Genomic DNA, 23763 nt, shown 5'->3' with positions numbered 1-23763 from the left:
TTTGCAATGAAAAACCGAACAGGAAACAATTTAGTTCAAACATTTTCCAAAACCAAATGCTCGATTTTTTACAACTGCCAAAAATTTCGCCTTCGTATTTCCGTTTGTAGCAAGCTCATAAGTAGTCTCCATGGCGTCTTAACCACATACAACTAGAAATCAAACCTGTGATATCCTTCAGCGTTCCCTGGCTGTCACTGTACATAATAAATGGTTGGTACTCGTCGATCTCTGAGACCTGCTCTGCGCCAACAAATGCTTCGATCTTGTTCTGAAAAATGCTGCATTCTTTGAGTAATCGAAGAAAAATGTTTGATTTCATTGCAATATCTACCACAGACGCTATCAAACCTACATCTCTCTCTGTTTGTAAGCCTAATCCGCCACTCAACAAGAGTAAACCTAATCCACTACTCAACTAGAGTAAGTAAACTTAAGGCCAATCTTCTGTCGACACCTTCTTTTCCCATCTTGAAGTCATTCTAAAAATACCGAAACAACAAATATTTGTATCAATCTTCAATTTCATTTTAAAAATCTTAAAGCAAATCTTAAAATTTGTTTAGGTTTGAGAGTTCACGATTATATCGCATTTTCTTTTTTTAACTTTTTGAATCTTTCATATTACAAAAATCTTCACGAATTAAAAATCTTTCATCCCTTCACCTGTTAACTCTTTTGATGTAGTGAAGTGTTTGTATTATCTCTGGTAAGATGATTAAAAGCAAGCGATTACTTGTTCAAAAGGATTTTATTAACAACAAGGAGCATACTTTCAGGCGAAAACATCAAGTTCAACAGCGATTAATAAACCAGAGCTGCAAGGTATAGGACAAGCACATACTGTTTGGAGGGGCAATTTATCAAAAAACTCCCACGTTGATGGTGTGTGGTCCATAAAAAAATATACACATATACAAAACAAACAAAGCTACGTATATAAATGCAAACACACACCCACACACTTGCTGACACACAAAGCAGGCAAGACAAAGCATGAGAGAGAGAGAGAGGGAGAGAGAGAGTGAGACCAGATATTATCACAGCATGTTACAGAGTGTAGGAATTAGTTATGTTTGTATACCCACATACATACAAACACATGTATTATAACCACATATAGGTATGTATATAGTATTGCACACCCAAGAACTTGCCTCTCACTTGCCTGTCAATGCTAGTCAGTATATTATCCCATATTTATGGTATGCGTGTCCTGAAATCTTGAACAAAATCAGGCGGAAAATTACTTTTTTTTCCCTTCTTCTTTTGTTTTTGTTTTGGATGATACGGTTGGTGTTGTTGTTATTGTAGTTCTTTCACATCGGTTGATTGTAATTTGTTTTTTAATAATAAACGAGTTTCTAAGTGGAAGACGAAGGTCGGTCAAAGTCGACCAAATGAAATTCTAAGTCGCATTAACATGGGTCCTACTTTATTTTTGTTTTTCATCATCAATACATTTCCACATTAAAGGCTTCTCGGAATCTTTATAAATGCATTGGGAAATTCTGAAAAGGGCCATTGAGAAAATAATGTAAAAATTAATAATACAAGGCATTACTTTTAGCTAGAGTATTAGCCAACCAAAATGTGCTCAAATCCAAAAGTTGAAAAAACAGATCATAACTAAACAAGGGGCCTTAAGAATTAAATAGATATAAAGACCAGCCATGTAAACAATTTAATCAATCATTTAGTGAAGCTGTCAAACAAAATAGGGATAAATAAGATCAGAAAGTGCTTTCTTAGAAAGCGGAAAATTTTCATCAAACGTTTCCTTTAAGAGAAAAATTCATTACAATTTAGTCTTTAGAGCATTTTAGAAATTTTGTCTTTAGAAAAGAAGTTATCACAATTTGTCTTAAGTCATATTTCAACGAAATTTCGTCATTAGGGAAATTTGAAAAATGTTGTCTTCAAAACGAATTTTTTTGAAAAACATTTCTTTTTAAAAAAATTAAAAAAAAAGTCATAAAAATTTTAGCTTTATTATCATTAAAAATCTCACCAATTGGGAAAATCATCATCATTTTATCTTTTGGCATAGAAGGAAAAATCTTATCGATATTTTGGATGTGGAAAAATATTGTCGAAATCTCCATTTCGTAATAGAATATTTTTTTTTTGGAAATAATTTTATTAGACTTTAGCTTAACTTAATACTGACTTCGACTTTTCGGCCGAACAACTGTCAAAACGCACATGTCGCTGCGCCAACACAAATTTCGCTTCAATTATTTGCCAATGTTATTAAATGCTCACGAATTGGACACCAATCAACTCTGTTTCTATGATGTTGTCTTTGTTGTGTATTGTTGTTTGACTTTTGCATTTTCGCTACAAATGAAGTCAGTACTAGGCTTTAAGGAAAACTTTTATCGAAATTTTGTCTACACATTTTCGTAAAATTCTTCTTCTGTAAAGAAAATTTCTGATAAATTTTGCAAAATTTTTTTTTTTTGGCAAATTTTTTCTGAAGTTTTGTCTATAGAAAAAATTTCAATTAAAATTTTTCAGAAAGAAAATTTGAATGTTGGAAAATCTCATTGAAATATGTAAAGGGTGATTTTTTAGCTTATATCATTTTTGCAACACTAGTTGAAACAGCTCAAGCACGTTTTGTGTTTTATTCCATTGTCAAACATCTTCAGTTTGGTCAATAATTTAACCAAGAACCGTCATACAAACGAACAAAGCTTGCAAATTATTGAATTTTTTTATCAAAATGCGTGCTAGGTTAACAAAGTTCATCGCGAGGTTCTTCCATTTTATGGACGAAGCTCATTATTGGCTCAATCGGTATGTCGATAAGCAAAATTGTCGGTTTTGGAGTCAAGATCAACCAGAAGCATTGCAAGAGCTACCAATGCATCCAGAAAATGTCACAGTTTGGCGCGGTTTATGGGCTGGTGGCATCATTGGCCCGTACTTCTTCAAAGATAATGCGAATCGAAACTTAACTGTGAATGGTGAGAGCTATCGTGAAATAATATCCAACCTTTTTTATGACCAAAATGCAAGAGCTTGACTTGCATGACATGTGTTTTTAAAAAGACCACATAACATACAGCACGCGTAACAATGGGCTTATTGAGAGACGAGTTCGGTGAACATTTTACTTCAAGTTCGGGACCGGTCATTTGGCCGCCTTAATTGTGCGATATAACGCCTTTAGATTATTTTTTGGAGTCCACCGTAGCACAGAGGTAAGCATGTCCGCCTATGACTCTGAACGCCTGGGTTCGAATTCTGGCGGAACCATCAGAAAAAACATTTTTCAGCGGTTGTTTTCCGCTTCTAATGCTGGCAACATTTGTGAGGTACTATGCCATGTAAAACTTCTCTCCAAAGTGGTGTAGCACTGTGGCTCGCCGTTCGGACTCGTCTATAAAAAGGAGGCCCCTTATCATTGAGCTTTAACTTGAATCGGACTGCACTCATTGATATGTGAGAAGATTGCCCCCGTTCCTTAGTGGAATGTTCATGGGCAAAATTTGCATTTACAAAAGTTTGTCTATTTGTCTGTCGGGATGATGTCATAGAAATGTTCTCTTTTAGTAAAATATCATTTCTTTAAGGAAACTGTTATCGAAGTTTTGCCTTAAGTAAATTTTTGATCGAAAGTTTGTCAGTTAATCGAATTCTTGCCTATACGGAAAATTTAACAGAAATGTTATCTTTAGGGCAAATTTCCCAAAAATTTAGTATTTAGGGAAATTCAGAATAACTTGTCTGTAGAAAAAATTTCATTGAAATTTTGTCTGTAAGGAAATTTTGATTTTTTGCCTTTAGGAAAAATTTCATTGAAAATTTGTCTTTAGCGAAATTTCGGCGAAATTTTGACCTTCGGAAAAATTTATCATTAGGGAAGGAAGATTTTTTCATAGAGAAAATTTCATACAGAGTTGATTTTTAGGGAAAATTTCACAGAAATGTTGTCTTTAAGGAAAATTAAACTAAAACTTTGCCTTTAAAGAAAATTTGGCTAAAATGTTGTAGGCAGGGAATTTCATAAAACTTTTGTCTTTAAGGTCTTTAAGGAAAATTTTAGCAAACCTCTGTCTGTAGTGAAAATTTAAGCAAACTTTTGCTTTTACAGAAATTTTTAACGAAATTGTGTGTATTCAAAAAATGTCATCGATAATTTGTCTATACATCGATAATTGGACTATTTAATCGAAATTTTGGAAATAATGATTTTAGAGAAGTTTGTATCAAAAATATCCATAAATTTTGACTGAAGACGTGAATATGTTATCAGTTTTGTTTGGGAAAAGTTTTATTGAGAATTGGTCTTTAGTGGAATCTCGTTGAAATGTTCATCTAAATCACTCAAAATTAACGTAAGGGGAATTTTTATCAAAATTTTCGTGGAAATTCTGCTTTTAGAGAAATTTTTATCGAAAATTCCGATAAATTTTGCCTAAAGACAAAAATTTCGTTGAAAATTTGCCTTTAGTGATATCTTCTTATATATAAAAATGAATTTGTGTTCCGTATAGACTCAAAAACGGCTGAACCGATAATCTTGAAATTTTCATAGATTGTGTAGGTTGGTCTAGAAGGAATCATAAGCTATATAATTTTTTGGTATCGGGAGGACCTTCCCTCTTACCCCAAAAGTACTACCCAAAAATAAAAGTGGAACGATCAGGACAGTATGGGATTCAATGAAAGGTATTCAAGAGTAGAGTACGAAAATAAAAGTTGGGTCCAAGTACCTGGGGGACCGCCCCAGACCCAAAACCCATTAAAATAGGTTCATTTGACGACCATGACAATATGAGACTCAAATGAAAGGTATTCGGGAGTAGATTACGAATATGGTCAGGAAGTAGGAATAGGCTTTATAATTTATTAATAACGGAAGGGGGCGGTTCCTCCACGGTTACCCCAAAAACATCACTCAAAATTAAAAGTGGACCGATAAGGACAATATGGGTATCAAATAAGATAACGAATTTGGCATACAAATTCATTTCGAAGTAGAAGGGGTCATCCCACCCCCACAAAAACGCCCAAAATGGGCACATTACCCAATCAAGGACATATGGGACTCGGATTGTTTGTTCCGTATAGACTGAAAAACGGCTGAACCGATTTTCTCGAAATTTTCGCATATTGTGTAAGTTGGTCTGGAAGGAAACATAGGCTGAATAATTTTTCGGTATCGGAAGGGGGAGAAACCCTCCCCCTTATGCCAAAAACACAAACCAAAATCAAAAGTGGACCGATCGGGACAATATAGGTATCAAATGAAAGGTATCGGGGAGTAGAAACGAATATCATATTAAAATATGAGTCTAAGTAGATATCGGGCCGCCCCAACCCCAAAACACCCAAACAGACATATTGGACATTCATTTCAATAGGGGGCTCAAATGAAAGGTATTCGGGAGTAGATTTCGAATGTGGCATACAAAATCAGATCGAGGTAAAGGGGGTCACGCCACCTCTCAAAAACGCCATTAGACCAATTTTGACTATATCATAATTGGCTGAACTGACTTTCTTAAAATGTTCATAGTTTGTATACGTTTGTATGGAAAGAAACATAGACTATATAAGTTTTAGATACCGGTTGTGGACCGAAAGTGGTCCGATGGGCTCAATAAAGGTATCAAATGATAGGTATTGGAGACCAGAAAACGAATATGATATTAACATTTGGGTTCAAGTACCCATCGGCCCGCGTTCAGGGCGAAGTGTCCCTACCCTAAAAGGATATTAGAGAGTTAAAGAAGGTGCAGCGGAGCGGGTCCGGTTCGGCTAGTATTTTCTTTAGACAAAAAATACATAGAAATTTATTGAAATTTTGTATTGAAAGACGATTTCCTTGAAATTTCGTCTGTAGGGAAAATATGATTGAAAGTTTGTCTTGAAAGACAATTTCATTGCAATTTTGGATTTAGAGAACTATGCCTACAACAATTTATAGCAGTTTTCTGTATAATGAAGTTTTTAAATCACTTTCTAGGTATTGCAAATCATAACCATTTCTAATGCTCTTTTCTGTTCCTATTCCATATTGTGTGCTTATTCCATATTGAGAAAGACCTTCGAGTTTTGTCAAACGCTATTGCAATGCGTCATTCATTCACATCCGTAATCAATTGGCCTTCTTCCAATGGGGATTTTTTTAGGGTTTCATGTGTTGAAAAAAAAGCCTACAGGCTTGCAGCATTCTCTACCTCTTTCCTTTCTCACTTTCTCTTAGAGAAATCCTTCAAAGTTTTTCGATATGTTATACGAAATGCGTAAAATCATAAATTACACATTATGACCCGAATTCAATCAAGCGAGACTACAATCTTTCACAGTTATTACCAAGAAAATAAATGTTTATGTTTGCCTCAAGGACTATACGAACACTAAAGTAGGCGCCAACACAGCAACCAATGAATTAATTACAAATGCCCTCATATTTGTTTAGGGGGATATCTTGCTTAGGAGACACATACATAACAAGAAACATATGAGTATGGGTAAGTAAGTGTTGGTCTAATTAAATATGTATCAGTGTGAAGAGAAAAAGAAATGGAATAGCCCATCGCAAAGCAGGCCTGACGGAAGGCCTTGGTCTCTAGTTCAGGATTTGTTTCGTAGAGACTGAAAGGTATTTGGGAGTAGAAAAAAGCTGCTGGTTCCACACACACACAAAACCCCCACCCCAAAACCCCCACCCCAAAACCCCCATCCCAAAACCCCCACCTCAAAACCCCCTCCTCCTCCAAAAAATCCAAAATGGAAAGGAAGCCAGATCAGGTAGGAGATCGCAAAATGAAAGGCCTTGGAGGCAAGTGTTCAAGGACTTGCCAAAAAAAATCCTCAAACGGACATGAGGGCCAATAGGAGAGTTTTTTTTGGAATTTGTGACCAAATGATAAAAAATACCGCCCAAAAAATTTTATGCCATTTTGATTTGGAGTTTTACTCCAAACTCAAACTTTTGTCGTTAGGAAAATTTTCTTTGAAAAAGGGGGAAAAAGCTAAATTTTTTACTCTATGGCTCTGTATAAGGCCCTTAACCGTTGTTTCTAAGATCTTAGCACAGCCACCAGTGTGTCAACATACAATAATAGGCTGCCACTCATGTACATAATCGTAAAGAACTCTATGTTTTCTTGTAGCAACATAACATATCTCTTTTTGGGAGTTATGTCAGAATTGTTCAACACCTAAAAGCACTTCCGTATGGGCAATTCCCGTGCCCCTTTGGTGTGTTTTAATAGCACAAATATTTTCTCTGTAACATTTGAAGCAACAGCCAATGGCGTACTCATAACGAATTTTTGTTTAATGAATCTATGAAGGTCGGTCTTAAATTTAGCAAAGATAAAAGTTTGAAGAGCTTTTTAAGGAATCATGAAGAAATTTGGCATTATAGGTGCTAAATTGCCACTGACATAAGCAGGAGTTCATATTGACGTGTGTAATGGAGCACTCAACTAGACGAGATGGTAGAATGTTTGTATTGGGTTGCCCAAAAAGTAATTGTCGGTAATATAGTAGTAATATAGTCGGCGTTGACAAATTTTTTCAACGGCTTGTGACTCTGTAATTGCATTCATTCTTCTGTCAGTTATCAGCTGTTACCTTTAGCTTGCTTTAGAAAAAAAGTGCGCGAAATTTTGTTTACATTTGTTTGTTTGGCGTCAATTTTAATATGGGTACCACATGTATTGAAAGAAATTCATTTAACAAACCGAATCAACGCTTGTGATATGCACCTTAAACGCAATGAATTCGATCTGTTTTTAAAACGAATCATAACTGGAGATGAAAAATGGATTGTTTACAATAACGTTAGTCGAAAACGATCATGGTCCAAGCATGGTGAACCAGCTCAAACCACTTCAAAGGCTGATATCCACCAAAAGAAGTTTATGCTGTCTGTTTGGTGGCATTGGAAGGGTGTGGTATATTTTGAGCTGCTTCCAAGGAACCAAACGATTAATTCGGATGTTTACTGTCAACAATTGGACAAATTGAATACAGCCATCAAGGAGAAGCGACCAGAATTGGTCAATCGTAAAGGTGTCATATTCCACCAGGACAACGCTAGACCGCACACATCTTTGGTCACTCGCCAAAAACTGAGTGAGCTTGGCTGGGAACTTTTGATGCATCCACCACATAGCCCTGACCTTGCACCATCAGACTACCATTTATTTCGATCTTTGCAGAACTCCTTAAATGGTAAAACTCTCGGCAATGATGAGGCTATAAAATCGCACTTGGTTCAGTTTTTTGCAGATAAAGGCCAGAAGTTCTATGAGCGTGGAATACTAAATTTGCCAGGAAGATGGCAAAAGGTTATCGAACAAAATGGATATATATAATATATATATATATATTATTTGATTAAAGTTCATTCTAAGTTTTATTAAAAATGCATTTACTTCCTTTTAAAAAATCCGCAATTACTTTTTGGGCAACCATATTAGGCAGAAGGTTACAAATATGGCACAAAAAATTAGGTCAAAGTAATGGGAGGTCGCCCCACTCCCAAATGCCCGCAATGGGCATATTTCAAATAACCATTTCAAATGAAAGATATTTTTGAGTTGATTACGAATATGACAATAAAATTTGCGTTCAAGTCTATGTGGCGCATTTCCTTCCAAAAATAAGTCAAATTGGTGGATTGACCCATTATGACATTAAGGGACTCAAATGAAACGTATTTGAGAGTAGAACTAGAATTTTATATCCAATTTTGGAGCCAAGTGTTTGGGGGTACGACCTAAAGCACCCCCTAAAGTAAACTTTTTTTTTCGATTATGGCAATATGGAGCTCATATCAACGTTATTTGGGAGTAAAGAACGAATTTAATATATATTTTCAGGAAAAAGTGCCGGTGTTTTTCGGGTAAAAAAATAAAGCAAGTGTGTAAAAATGTTTAGTTTTTTTATAAACAAAAACCACCCAACAAATTTGACAAATGCGTTCCTTGGTGGATGATATGCAAGACTCAGCTGAACATAACACGCTTTTACCTGCTACAACATATTCAGTGAAAAGAAATTCACACTTCACTATCAATTATTCTTAAAATTTCTATTTATTCAAATTTTTTCGTTATAAGTATCTTACAAACTACGAGTATCAATAACCACATCGTATTCAAATCCACTTCCCTCAATTGCTTCACCCTTACCCATTTCCACACCCGTTGATCCTTCATTTACTTCTTCTTCATCCGTTGATCCTTCAAGCTCTTGCTCTTCCGTACAATTGTACATGGCATTCAATTTGGCTATATCCTTCATACTCAAATAATCACGTTGCCCTATGTTGGCAGCAGGATCTAATGGTGTTATGGTTGGCTTGCGATTTGCCGAAAATCCTCGGCGTCCATAATGCATAATACTCTCATAATCATAGCCCACTCCAAAATCGGTGACAGTTTCATTATCGAGTTTACGGAAAAATTGCTCTTTTCCTGGGATTATATTTTCCCAATTCACTACAATATAATCATCTCGATCAGTGGCCATGTGCTCGTGGTAAAAGCCCAAAGCATGTAGTAGTTCGTGAATGATAATCAACGGCTTTGAGCAATGTGCCTGATCTTTTCCCAGATTTAGACGTTGTATGCCTCCGCTATAGCCAACCATGGAATTACAACCGGTTATCACGGAAACGATATTCAAATAGGCTTTGGTGGTAGCATTGGCCTCATAGAAGCGCACACAGGAAACCTCTTCGAGAATGGACATGGCCAATTTAATGTTAGCCACATGTGATTCACCTGGATAGGAAAGAAGGAAAGGAGTATAAGATGATCATTATTGGAATATAAGGAACATTATATAATTTTCTATGAAAGATATAAATTGATGCCATTTTGGTAGAATTTCTACTCAATTTTCTATAGATAATTTAATGCCATTCTCAGGCTAAAGTATGTCTTAGGCATTTCATCAAACGTCGCTGGCTTGTTGGCATAGATCATAGACTTGACGTAAACTTACAGAAAATAGCCTAACAGCGTCAAATCGTACGACCGAGGCGGCCAATCGACTGGATCATTTCTTGAGATAACACGTTCTCCAAACTTGATTTCCAATAAATTCATTGTGACAATCGCTGTGTAGCTTGTAGCACCATCCTGTTGGACCACATTTCCTCCAAGTCCATATCATCCAATTATGGCCAAAAATACCCTGTTATCATTGATCGATAGCGATTCCCATTCACAGCAACGTGCCGGTCTTGATCATCACGGATGAAGAACAGCCAAATGACGCTGCCGGCCCATAAACCGCAACAAACCGTAATTTTTCCGGGATGCAATGATAACTCATGGAGTACCTGTGGATTGCTGTCTAACCAATAAAGCATATTTTGCTTATTGACGAAGCCATTCAGCTAAAAATGAGGCTCACCACTGAAGATGATTTTTCGATGAAAATTAGAATCATTTTCAAGTTGTTACAAAGCCCAATTCACGAAGACACGATGCATACATACACATCCATCATGAAATGTGCAAACCTTACTGAAGAGATATGTCAAAAGGGTGGCAAAAAATATGGCGTCGTTTGCTGTCCCTATCGGTCTACTTTTGCAGCATTCCTAAAAAATACCCTTTATTTCTTTAGCCCCCAGAGAGTATAATTCTAATCCGATTTGGCTGAAATTTTGCTCTATGACTTTTCCTTTAGCTACCAATAGAATTAGCAATTGTGTTCCGAAACGTTCCAAAAAGCCCATGTAAACAGATATCCCGATTTTACTTCTTGAGACTCTGAATTTCGCACAATGACTTCCAATAAATATAGCAGGTATGACCAAAATCAGTCCATAACAAATCCCATATAAACCTTGAGCACCAAAGTCCATGGAGATATCTTAATATAGCCTCCCATTTTCCTTTTTATACCCACCACCGAAGGATGGGGGTATATTCATTTTGTCATTCCGTTTGCAACACATCGAAATATCCATTTCCGACCCTATAAAGTATATATATTCTTGATCAGCGTAAAAATTTAAGACGATCTAGACATGTCCGTCCGTCCGTCTGTCCGTCTGTCTGTTGAAATCACGCTACAGTCTTTAAAAATTGAGATATTGAGCTGAAATTTTGCACAGATTCTTTTTTTGTCCATAAGCAGGTTAAGTTCGAAGATGGGCTATATCGGACTATATCTTGATATAGCCCCCATATAGACCGATCCGCCGATTTAGGGTCTTAGGCCCATAAAAGCGACATTTATTATCCGATTTTGCTGAAATTTGGGGCAGTGAGTTGTGTTAGGCCCTTCGACATTCTTCGTTAATTTGGCCCAGATCGGTTCAGATTTAGATATAGCTGCCATATAGACCTATCCTCCGGTTTAGGGTCTTAGGCCCATAAAAGCCACATTTATTGTCCGATTTTGCTGAAATTTCGGTTCAGATTTGGATATAGCTGCCATATAGACCGATTTCTAGATTTATGATTTTAGGCCCATAAAATGCTTATTTATTATCCGATGTTGCCGAAATTTAGGACAGTTAGTTAAGTTAAGCCCCTTGACATATTTCTGCAATTTGGCCCAGATCGGTCCAGATTTGGATATAGCTGCCATATAGACCGATTCTCCGGTTTACGGTGTTAGGCCCATAAAAGCCACATTTATTATCCGATTTTGCTGAAATTTGGGACAGTGAGTTGTTTTAGGCCCTTCGATATATTTCTGCAATTTGGTTCAGATCGGTTCAGATTTGGATATAGCTGCCATATAGACCGATATCTAGGTTTTAGGTTTTGGGGCCATAAAAGACGCATTTATTGTCCGATGTCGCCGAAATTTGGGACAGTGCTTTGTGTTAGGATCTTCTACATTTTTGCGCAACTTGGCCCAAATCGGTCCAGATTTGGATATAGCTGCCATGTAGACCGACATCTCGATTTAAAGTCTTGGCCCCATAAAAGGCGCATTTATAATCCGATTTCACTGAAATTTGACACAGTGACTTATGTTAGGCTTTTCGACATCCGTGTCGTATATAGTTCAGATCGGTTTATTTTTAGAGATAGCTAGTGTTTTTATTAGTATTTGGTCTAAATAGGAACATATTTAGATATAACTGATATGGAACATAGGTAAGGTTTACATATATACCCGAGGTGGTGGGTATCCAAAGTTCAGCCTGGCCGAACTTAACGCCTTTTTACTTGTTAATATTCGGATAATAAAGAGGGACCACGAAAAGATCTTGCAAGATGCGATCCATGGCGGAGGGTTTATAAGATTCGGCCCAGCGGAACTTAACACTCTTTTACTTAGGTTAGGTTACGTTTAAGTGGCAGTCTGCCATCAGACTTACTTAGACATTTTCATCCATTGTGATACCACAGGAACAAAAGAAGGAAGATGCCTTCTAGTTCCTACCGTTGACCATCCAGATCGCTTTAAAAAGTCCAATAACTTACGAATGTTCACATCCGCTAAAGCAGATAGGTTCTCACTGAAATGAGACTCCTTCTGACTACTAGTGCAGGACACACACACAGAAGATGTTCTATAGTCACTTCTTCTTCGATGTCCTCATAGCTTCTGCAAAAGTCGTCGCTGTCAACCTTCAGTCTGTCAGCATGTTTTTCGTTTAAACCTGTCTTGACGGACACTATGACTGAGACATTTGTTCTGGCCAATGACAACAAAGTGGAAGACCTCATCAAGTCTAGATTAGGCAACATAGTTTTGGAATGCTCATAGTCCCCTCTTTGCGACCATCCATTATTCATTGTCCTTCGGGCCTGGTCCTGAAAACTTAGCTTACATGTCGCTAGAGACATACCCACAGATTCCAGTAACCCTGGATAGTTCATTGGGTAGTTCCTAGTCTTGCAAGCTCGTCCGTTTTAAAATTCACTGGGATATCTCCGTGGCCAGCACCCAGAACAAGTGAATTTTAAACTCTTCGGCCATCTTGTTGAGAGATCTGCGACAATCAAGGTGTTCAGAAATACGTTCTTCAAGGATTTAATCGCTGCCTGGCTGTCTGAGAAGATATTTTTACCAATTGTCGTAATGACATTATATCTTAGCCATTCCACCACTTCCTTGATTGCAATGATCTCCGCTTGATACACACTGCAGTGATCGGGTAACCTTTTCGATATGACCAGTTCTAGATCTTTAGAGTACACCCAAAGACCTACTGGTCGTCTAGTCTGGAACCATCCGTATAGAAGTCTATGTAACTTTTAATACCAGCAATATCGTTGTTCCAATCAGTTCTATGAGGAATTGTGGTACTGTACTTTTCAAATAGCGGCTCAGTTAGGGTATAATCCGCATTGCCTGGAACATCGGATATTATATCAAGGATAACCCAGTGCGACTGTGATGTACAAACAAACCATCCTTTGGATTCGGTAAAGTATTGAGCAGTAGGTGGACTTTTGAAGGGCCGTCCACCAGACCACAACACCATATAGCATTAAAGGTTTGACAACCCAATTCATGGCACGCGGTCTAAACCCCCAACTTTTGCCAATGGCTCTCTCTCTTGTACTTGTTTTCATTAAATTATCACTTAAACTTTACCACTTACTGTAATAGTCCGCTATTTTGTAGAAAACTGTGGCATTTGGCCACCTTAAGGCTGGATCTAAGGCACCATTTCTCAAAACAGGAAGTATCATATCGTCCAGCAGTAGATCATCAAGCAAATCGGATGTATCGACTTCTGCAACTTCGTTCAAAGGAGCTGATCCAGAATATCTCAAAAGCATGACCAGCATGCCAATAACAGAAACTATGCGACAACTCTGCTTCATTTCTCTCGCTTTGTTCACTTAGTTAAGAAATACTGCTTAGAACTGATGTGAAAAATAAAAACTATAAAGTTTTTATACTAAATAACTAAAAAAAATAGAAGCAAAAACCAATAGCAAAAAAAATTAAGGTAAGACAGTTCGGTGAACTATTCATGAACATGAACATTTAGCACTTTTTGGAGATGCCAAAGTCATAAAGATGCCTAATCATACCGAACAGATAATCATGGCGTTATCTGCCGTTATGAATAGTAGAGATAATAATTTATTAGCCTTAATATATGGTTTATGATCATGGCTCATTACAGCGAGAAAGCTACACCACCTACGCCATCTTTGCTTTTGGTAATCCAATCTGAGATACATTTGGTGATAAGAAATCGCACATTGCTACCTAAGTGGCAAATGTGGCAGTTGATGAAAGCTTACATTTATTACAAATTTGAGATCGGCAAGAAGAAGAAGGAGAAGAAAAGGGAGACCAGACAGTTTTGATGTTTTGAACTGACAAAATTGAGTTTGGCCAATTTATCCCAAGAGAAAATATAAACTATGGGTTGCCCAAAAAATAATTGCGGATTTTTCATATAGTCGGCGTTGATAAATTTTTTCACAGCTTGTGACTCTGTAATTGTATTCTTTCTTCTGTCAGTTATCAGTTGTTACTTTTAGCTTGGTTTAGAAAAAAAGTGTAAAAAAGTATATTTGATTAAAGTTCATTCAAAGTTTTATTAAAAATGCATTTACTTTCTTTTAAAAAATCCGCAATTACTTTTTGGGCAACCCAATAGAAGCTTTAACAAGCCGTTTGCAATATGATAGCTGATTCCCCTTTACATGTTAAAGAAGGGATTTTTTGCAGAGAAAAATTTACATTCATAGAAAATTTCATAAAAATAGAAGAAGTAGAAAAAAAATTTCGTGCTCTTCCCCGTACTCAATAGTCGTTGGGTATGTAGAGCACTTTATTCAATTTGGCAAAGGTGTTTATGAAGGCACATGGCATATCAGAAATCACGATTCACCATGCCAGTCAAAGCGTTTTGACAACATCTTACACTTGCTAAACTTTTATAAGTTCTTTACTATGCTATTCTTTGCATAGAAATCATTGAATATAATTGATCTCGAGCTGGAAAATGTTCACAAAATCACGAAAGGATTTTAAAGATCAAAGTAAAAGAGCGAAAACAGCCAAATTTTCATTTTCTATTAAAACTTTTATCAAAATTTTATTACCTTTAAATTTTTTGCGATTTTCTTTTGCCTTCATAAAGTTTTCTCAAACGTTGCACAATTATACATGGCATTTAATTTTTGTATATCCTTAAGACTCATACCAATGTGTTGACCAACCGTGGCATTCTTATCCAATGGCTCTATGGTATCCAAACCATTAACCGAAAAACCTTTAATAGCATAGTGCATAAGACTCTGAAGATCATAGCCAATTCCAAAATCTGTGGATTTTGTGTTGGCTAATTTCTCAAAAAATACCTTCTTGCTGGGCATTATATTCTCCCAATTGATCTTGATGTAGCTATCGCGATCTGGCGTCAAATGTTGATGATAGAAACCCAGGCCATGTAGCAATTCATGCATAATGATCACCGGGACAAAGCAGGCCGTTTTGTTTTTAGATAAATTCAAGTTTTGCACTCGCCCGCTATAGCCGACACGAGGGGAGCAACCCTCCTTCTCTGATATGATGTTTATATAGGATTTAATGTTTTTCTCCACTTGCTGAAAGCGTACACAGGAGACGGCCTCAATTGCACACATGGCCCGTTTGATGGCTTTCACTTGAAGTTTGTCTGAAAACAAAAGTTTGAAATAATTTTAAAGGATTCATAGGTGAAAGACTTCCTTGTCTTATTTACCAAACTCCTTTCCAATTTTGTATCGAACTATGCCTTTGGGCCATTTCATGGCTGGTTTGATTATGGCATTTCTGGACATGCCAATAATCATGTCATCCAATAGAATTTCATCAACTTCGTCTTCATCATGAATTAAGGGATCCAAAGGAGCCATATGTGTAATGCTCGCAACGAGGACAAATGTAAAAAGCCATAGAACAGTGTTTAATGTTATCGCCATTTCCTTATATTCGTTTGAAACGATTACCAACGACTAACCCCCTGGTGTATAAAATCTTACAGTTTTGTTACAGAAATAGGCCTCATTTAGGTTAAAAAATTTTGTTGGACTAAAATTTTATTCTCATTTCAATATGCCATATAGGGAAATTTTTACATTTATATACAAAATTAGGCCTCAATTAGGCACAAAATATTTTTTTTACCTAAATTTTTATTCTTGCCCTTATCCAAATAGAGCTATTTTTACATTTAAGTATTCATATCTTATTTCTCTTTAATTTTTAATTCGTTGAAATGCTCAGGTTTGGTAAAAAAAAGTGGGCGACTAATGTGACACACAATTTATTACATGAAACAAAATCTTAGTTACTGGGTCAATATTGTGAATATGTGAATTTTTATCGAGAACACTGAAAAAAAAACTTTTAGTATTATAGAAAATTACAATAAAACTTAAGAGATTGTAATAGCAAAACTAAAAAAAAAAGATTTTCGCATTACTTTGAGATGTACCACATATCTGCCACTTATCCACATCATCTTCGCTGTGTCTGCGTCCAGACCTCCGCATTCATACTCTTCGCTGCTGCTTCCAGCTCTATCTTCTTTCTGCGCAGTGCTTGTTTGGCGTATCTCATCAGCGCCTCCCAGTTTTGCATGTCTTCCAGCATCCTCTGGACTATTGCCCCAGGCGAAACGTCGCCAATCGCTGCTCAATTGTCTGCGTCTTTCAAACCAACACTCGCAGTGGAAGAATTTGTGTTCCACATCCTCTGCAACTTCCAGCTCCTCATAAACTCACTGGCTGGGGGAGCTATAGACTATTCTATACAGGTATTTCCAGAAGTAATCATGGCCCTTCAACATTTGTGTGACGTAAAAGTTGAAGTCGCCGTGCTTCCTATCTCTTCATATCCTTACATCAGGTATTAGTCTTTCACCTGGCCCCATTTACATTCGTTCAACTTTGTTGTATTTTTCTCGTATGGCCGGTGTATGATCCGCTTGAATCCCACCCTGCCCTCTCAGGGTGTCGCATATCGCTGTGTGGAGCCTGGCGCGCTTCATGGCCTGTTGGTCTCTCGGAACCATTCCGGCTACAAGGGCTGCGAGCTCCGCGACTATCCGGTAGCATGATATGATCCTAAGAGCCGCCGTCGTCTGTACCGAGAGCAAGGATTTTGCTCGGCATGATTTTTGCAGCATCTATATATCTCTCCCATTGCATGTCTTCATTAAGAGTCTGCTCCCTCTCGGGAGAATTCCACCTATGTTTGCCATCAGTCGACTGAGATGAGCCGTTTTCCTCGCCGTCTTTGTTGCCGCATGCCGAATTTGCTCTGCATAGGTCAGCTTTGTATCTACTCGGATCTCTAGATATTTGACCTATCTCTTGTTCTTCACCAATGTGTCGCCTATGAGCATATCCACATCCACTGGGATATTTTTTCTCGTAAACACCATCCTTTGCATGGCAAGTTATAAGCCATGGGAGTCCAGCCAGGCTTTTGCCCTGAGCATCACCTATCGTAGTTTGCGCTCTGCACCTTCGGTGTCTCTTGCCGTGATGCTTGCAGCGATGTCTTCAGCATATCCTACTAGAAAGATACCGACTGTCATTTCTGTTCGAAGTATTCCATCACAACTCGCATTACGTAGTCCGATATGTCCCGTAAGGATATCGAAAGCCACACCAATTCCTTTCAATAATAGAATCGTCGACTCACGATCCGGATCACCCCATAGGGTTTTCGTCGTCCTAACGACCGTTTCATTGCTCCACATTTCTAAATGGGCACTCACACTCAACCCGGAATGCGTCGCCCGAAAGACAGTCCTCTAGCCCTTACAGTCTAGCAAGGCTAGTTATCCAAATGATGGGGACCATGCCATCATCAACGAAGGCATTTATTTTCTTCTAACATTTCAAGACGGACCGTGACCTTACCGTTCTGGTTGTTATAGACCTAATGGCCGACTTACTATTCGTAAAGATATTCGCAAACGATGACCTTGTGTTAGTGCCGTAGCACTTCACGCATCGTATAATCAGCCGGATTTCCGCCTTCTGGACCATGTTATGATCAGGTAGCCGGAAACAGAACCCTGGGTCTGCAATGACGAGACCCAGACATGTTCTAAGGTAAAGCTTAAATATATCAGTTCCATTCATCTTTCACATCATTCTATGATTACCTGAATTTCCACCTGCTGAACCATGTGATGATCAGGCAACCGGAAACAGATCTCAGAGTCAGGGTCTGCAATGAAGTGACCTAGACATGTTCTGACATATCTATCCGTTCCATTCATTTCTCGACAGATATCGTGCTTCTCATACAACGACGAAGGACAGATAGACTGACGGATGGACAGGGCTAGATCGTCTGTCTATTTGACGAAAGTAGGCGTACAGACGAGCTACATTATCCCCACGATTTGATTGCACAAATACTTCTTATTAATGCAGGTTGATTGGAATTGAAATTGGGCCAAATCAGTCCATGCTTAAATATATCTCTCATATAAACCAATCTTATCCTGTTGGGATGAAATTTTACGCCATAAATTCTACCATGACCTTCAAGACCTTTTGGATTGCCCAAAAAGTAATTGCGGATTTTTCATATAGTCGGCGTTGACAAATTTTTTCACAGCTTGTGACTCTGTAATTGCATTCTTTCTTCTGTCAGTTATCAGCTGTTACTTTTAGCTTGCTTTAGAAAAAAAGTGTAAAAAAAGTATATTTGATTAAAGTTCATTCTAAGTTTTATTATATATGCATTTACTCTCTTTTAAAAAATCCGCAATTACTTTTTGGGCAACCAATAATATGAATAGGTTCATAAACTGAAATATACCAATCTCCCGATTTTTATACCCTGCACCCCTACAGTGGTAAAGCATATTATAATCCCAGCACAGTATAACTGTGAACACGACACAGGCTGAAACATTGAGGTCTTTTCTGTTTGGTGTTCATTGATGTCACGATAAGTTAAGCTGCAAGCCAAGGGCCAAGGGTGACATGCACCATACGATGCTGCAACGGTAGTCGCAGACAATCAGCGGTATTGAGCGGGGAGTCTCAGGGAGAGGTCGACCGGCACCGGCTCTTGCCCAAATACTAAGTGCCTATGATGCTGGACATGACAAGGCGAGTTATTGGCGACTTTAAACAACCAATGGCCACCCTGTTCCGTCTATCTATGAATCTGTCCGTCCTACCTGTCCGTCTGTCCATGTTAATTTGTGTACAAAGTACTGATCGCAATTTTCATTCGATCATCTTCAAATATAGTGCAGGCATGTTTTTTGCCCTAGAGAGAGAGAGATTTGTGGTCATTTGCTAACCGCTTCTCTCGAATGTTGTTACGATAGATTTTCCCTCAATGAATTTGTTTGAAATCGGTTTAGATTTAGATATAGCTCTCATATAAATATATCGCCCGATTTTCACTTCTAGAGACACCGCAAGCGCATTTATAGACCAATCTGGCCAAAATTTTGCACAATGCTTCCCTGGACAACTACCACAATATCTAAGAAGTTTGTTTGAAATCGGTTCAGATTTAGATATAGCTCCCATATATATGTTAGTCCGATTTAGACTATACTGCAATAATGTGGTCATTTTTTAACCGATTCTCTCAAAATTAGGCAGAAAGGATTCTCTTATGACTCTTAATATTACTGGCGAATTTTATAGATATATCGCCCGATTGTCACTCCTTGCAGAGGTACTGCAAGCGCATTTGTTGACGAATCTTGCCAAAATTTGCACAGCGCTTTCCTTGACGACTATTGCAAAATCAAATGTGCCATATCGGTTCATGTTTTCTCATATAGCTGCCATATATACCGATCTCGGATCATGACTTCTTGAGCCAATAGAGGGCGCAATTCTTATCCGGTTTGGCTTAAATTTTGCATGAGGTGTTTTGTTATGATTCCCACAACTTTGCTAAGTATGCTTCAAATCATTCCATAACCTGATATAGCTGCCATATAAACCTACCTGGGATCTTGATCGAGTTGGCTGGAATTTTTGAAATTTACAACGGCTTCTCCCACGACCTTCAATATACGTGTCAAGTAAGGTCTGAATTGGTCTATAGCGTGACCCAGCTCCCCTATAAACCGATCTCCCTATTTTACTTCTTCAGTCTCTAAAGGGGGCAATCTTCTTAGATTTGGCTGAAATTTTACAGAATAACTTCTACTATGGTCTCCAACATTCAATTCAATTATCGTCCGAATTGAACCATAACTTGATATAATTCCAATTGCATAGCAATTCTTTTATTTTATCCTTTGTTTGCCTAAAAAGGGATACCGGGAAAAGGACTCGATAAATGCGATTCATTTTAAAGGGTATATGAAATCTGGCGTGGCCAAACTTAGCACGCTTTCACTTCTTTAAAGCTATATAGGACGCACTTTTCATTCGATTTGGAAAAACTGATCTTTAAGACCGAAAGTGTTAATGCAAAAAATGTTCCGGGCCCAAAACCTGATATAGCTGCCATACAAGCCGATCTCCCAATTACCTTTTTGGAACCTCTAGAAAGCACCATTTTATGGGATTTGACTTAATTTTGCCACAATATCTGAACCAAGTATAATCCAAATTGTATAATAATTTGATATAGCTTCCATCCGATCTTCCGAATTGACTTCTTAAGCATATACAGCAAGCAACTCTTATCCAAAAATAAAAAAAAAAAATTATCCAAGGGATTTATTTTTTCGTTTTCAATATGATTTTTTTTTAATAAAAAATTTGTATATACTTTTTCAATTTATAATGGACTTTGATTCAAAATACCCTTTTAAAATCTAATAACTATAAAATGTTGTTGTTGTTGTTGTAGCAGTGTATGGTACACCGAGGCGGCAGCCCGTGCCGATGAAGGATTACATCGGGTCAATCCGGTACGTACAACCGGCTGCCATGGGATTGCCTATAATAAGTGTTATGCTCCTTTCTAATCCACTTCCTCTATATTCTCCTGCTCTATTGTTTCTTCAAACGTTCCACATCGGTACATGGCATTTAATTTTTGTATATCTTTAAGACTCATTCCATGACGTTGACCAATTACTGCATCCTGATCTAATGGTTCAATGGTATCCAAGCCATTAACCGAAAATCCTTTGCGAGAATAGTGCATAAGACTCTCAAGATCATAGCCAATGCCAAAATCTGTGGATTGGGCATTACTTAATTTCTGGAAAAATACTTTCTTGCGCGGCTTAATGTTCTCCCAATTTATTTTGATATAATTATCACGATCCAGTGTCAAGTGCTGATGATAGAATCCCAGGGCATGTAACAACTCATGCATAAGAACGACTGGGGAAAAACAGGCCGTAGTATTTTTGTACAAATTTATTATTTGAACTCGTCCACTATAGCCAACACGGGCGGAGCAACCCTCCCTCTGCGATACGATTCTTATGTAGGCTTTAATTTTCTTTTGCACCTGTTGAAAGCGTACACAGGAAACAGCTTCATCAGGTTCATCTAAAATCAAAAAGTACACAATTTTAAGGATTCAAAGAACCTTTGATTCTATCTTACCAAATGTTTTTCCAATTCTGTCTCAGAGCTGGCTCCATCCTCCATCTCAGAGCTGGCTTGATTATGGCATTTCTGTTCATGCCCAGAATCATATCATCCACTAAAATTTCATCAACTTCATCGTCATCGCGAATGGTTTCATCCATAGGAGCAGTCAAGGCAATAGTTATGATGAGGCCAAACACAAATACCCATAGAAGAGTTTGAAATGTTCTAGCCATTCGCATTTATTAGTTTTAGACTATTGCTAATCACTTATTTTGAGAAATCTTCAAAACAAAATTTCCGCATACAATGAGTACAGTCTTAAATTGTTCTTAAAACCCTACAGCCTCACCGTTTACAGGACACTGGTTCATTGTTTGGAAATTACATGCCTATATATACTATACGACATGCAGTATTAACTAAGATGTAGGATTAGGATTAGGCTTATGACACACAGACACCTACCTACTAATCATACATTTCGAACAAGTATGTCGATAAGGTTTGCCTGTTAACATTCCCAAGGGATGCATACAAAATTAAGACATATGCTGCATGCTAGCGTCGCCATCTCGCTTTATCTAGATTTCCCCATCAGCTTTGTTTTTGAAATCCCTTATCTACAGTTACCTCAAATCTGTTGCCCTTACAAATAATATTTAGCCTTCGCTATGTTGGTATTCCCCATCAACAAAAATGCATCTGCCTTTAAACAAATAAGGGAAGACAAAGGACGGGCGGTAACGGGAACCCAGTTCCCAACTTGTATATTTATTGCATATATACAAGTTGGGTTCGCTGGCCTGGAGTGCTGCGCTAAACACATAAGTGTTTGCGACCCCCTTTTGACATTGTTCAAATTCAAACATTATTTATATATTTTTATTCAACTCTGAAACAACTTTCATTAGAATACCATATTGTCCTGTTCGGTATAAATGTCCATTTGGGTCATAATTTTGAAATTGATCCAATATTTGTATATAGTTTTTAGGGTGATTTTTAGGGTAGGGCGCCCCCTCTGGGACTTGAACAAAAATTTTAGTATAAGTTTCTCCAATTCTCCAATTACATATGATTTGATATCCATTTTGCCCTAATCGGTAAACATTTCATTTTTGGGCGGTTTTGGGGTGAAGCAGACCCCCACGCCCGTAACATGTGCGTTTGTATGAGTTCTGGGGTAGGGCGTCCCCCCAGGTTTGTGTTTTTAGTTTACCATAAAGTGGCATTCAAAATTTCTCCTAAATCGGTGCACCCATCTCCGAAAATTGTGGCTTGGGGGTAGCGCAGAGATTAGCAAGTCCGCTTATGACATTGAACGCCGGGGTTCGAATCTTGGCGAGACCATCAGAAACAAGTAAAAGCGTGCCAAGTTCGGCCGAGCCGAATCTTATATACCCTCCACCATGGATCGCATTTGTCGAGTTCTTTTCCCGGCATCTCTTCTTAGGCAAAACAAGATATAAGAAAAGATTTGCTCTGCTATTAGAGCGATATCAAGATATGGTCCGGTTTGGACCACAATTAAATTATATGTTGGAGAGCTGTGTAAAATGTCAGCCAATTCGAATAAGAATTGCGCCCTTTGGGGGCTCAAGAAGTAAAATAGAGAGATCGATTTATATGGGAGCTGTATCGGGCTATAGACCGATTCAGACCATAATAAACACGTATGTTGATGGTCATGAGAGAATCTGTCGTACAAAATTTCAGGCAAATCGGATAATAATTGCAACCTCTACAGGCTCAAGGAGCCAAGATCCCAGTTCGGTTTATATGACAGCTATATCAGGTTATGAACCGATTTGAACCATACTTGGCACAGTTGTTGGATATCATAACAAAACACGTCGTGCGAAATTTTATTCCAATCGGATAAGAATTCCACACTCTAGAGGCTCAAGAAGTCAAGACCCAAGATCGGTTTATATGGCAGATATATCAAAACATGGACCGATATGGTCCATTTACAATACCAACCGACCTACACTAATAAGAAGTATTTGTGCAAAATTTCAAGCGGCTAGCTTTACTCCTTCGGAAGTTAGCGTGCTTTCGACAGACAGACGGACGGACGAACGGACATGGCTAGATCGACATAAAATGTCACGACGATCAAGAATACACATACTCTATGGGGTCTCAGACGAATATTTCGAGTAGTTACAAACAGAATGACGATATTAGTATACCCCCCATCTTATGGTGGAGGGTATAAAAATTGTCAGCGGTGGTTTTCCCCTCCTAGTGCTGGCAATATTTGTGAGGTACTATGCCATGTAGAACTTCTCTCCAAAGAGGT

The 23763-nt window shown here is 37.9% G+C and overlaps 4 protein-coding genes across 7 annotated transcripts in view; 1 reads left to right on the top strand and 3 right to left on the bottom strand.

The window, feature by feature from the left end:
- LOC106092151 (synaptotagmin 1) overlaps positions 1-23763 on the top strand; it is a 116536-nt gene that overhangs the window by 21425 nt on the left and 71348 nt on the right. The window lies entirely within an intron of this gene.
- Positions 9097-13784, bottom strand: LOC106091880 (seminal metalloprotease 1-like). The gene is made up of 2 exons (XM_013258570.2): positions 13559-13784; positions 9097-9758 (listed from the first exon to the last, which is right to left on the bottom strand). Exons 1-2 carry the CDS (start codon positions 13782-13784, stop codon positions 9097-9099), a joined length of 888 nt encoding a protein of 295 aa, XP_013114024.2.
- On the bottom strand, positions 15054-15908 carry LOC106091869 (zinc metalloproteinase nas-13-like). The gene is made up of 2 exons (XM_013258560.2): positions 15665-15908; positions 15054-15598 (listed from the first exon to the last, which is right to left on the bottom strand). The coding sequence occupies exons 1-2, from the start codon at positions 15882-15884 to the stop codon at positions 15054-15056; spliced, it is 765 nt and encodes a 254-aa protein (XP_013114014.2). The 5' UTR covers positions 15885-15908.
- On the bottom strand, positions 20875-21616 carry LOC106091858 (seminal metalloprotease 1-like). Its single transcript, XM_013258550.2, has 2 exons — positions 21553-21616; positions 20875-21413 (listed from the first exon to the last, which is right to left on the bottom strand). The coding sequence occupies exons 1-2, from the start codon at positions 21614-21616 to the stop codon at positions 20875-20877; spliced, it is 603 nt and encodes a 200-aa protein (XP_013114004.2).

The sequence above is a fragment of the Stomoxys calcitrans genome, chromosome 3 (genome assembly GCF_963082655.1).
Source record: "Stomoxys calcitrans chromosome 3, idStoCalc2.1, whole genome shotgun sequence".
NCBI lineage: Eukaryota > Metazoa > Arthropoda > Insecta > Diptera > Muscidae > Stomoxys > Stomoxys calcitrans.
The sequence above is the reverse complement of the archived record's forward strand: the minus strand, read 5'-3'. Positions and strand labels throughout refer to the sequence as shown.

Coding starts and splice junctions, on each gene's coding strand:
- LOC106091880 (XM_013258570.2), bottom strand. CDS start 13,784: ATGAAGCAGAGTTGTCGCATAGTTTCTGTTATTGGCATGCTGGTCATG. Junction 9,759..13,558: donor CAAAATAGCGGACTATTACA/GTAAGTGGTAAA, acceptor TTTCCTATCCAG/GTGAATCACATGTGGCTAAC.
- LOC106091869 (XM_013258560.2), bottom strand. CDS start 15,884: ATGGCGATAACATTAAACACTGTTCTATGGCTTTTTACATTTGTCCTC. Junction 15,599..15,664: donor CAAAATTGGAAAGGAGTTTG/GTAAATAAGACA, acceptor TTTTGTTTTCAG/ACAAACTTCAAGTGAAAGCC.
- LOC106091858 (XM_013258550.2), bottom strand. CDS start 21,616: ATGGATGAAACCATTCGCGATGACGATGAAGTTGATGAAATTTTAGTG. Junction 21,414..21,552: donor AGTGGATGATATGATTCTGG/GCATGAACAGAA, acceptor TTTTGATTTTAG/ATGAACCTGATGAAGCTGTT.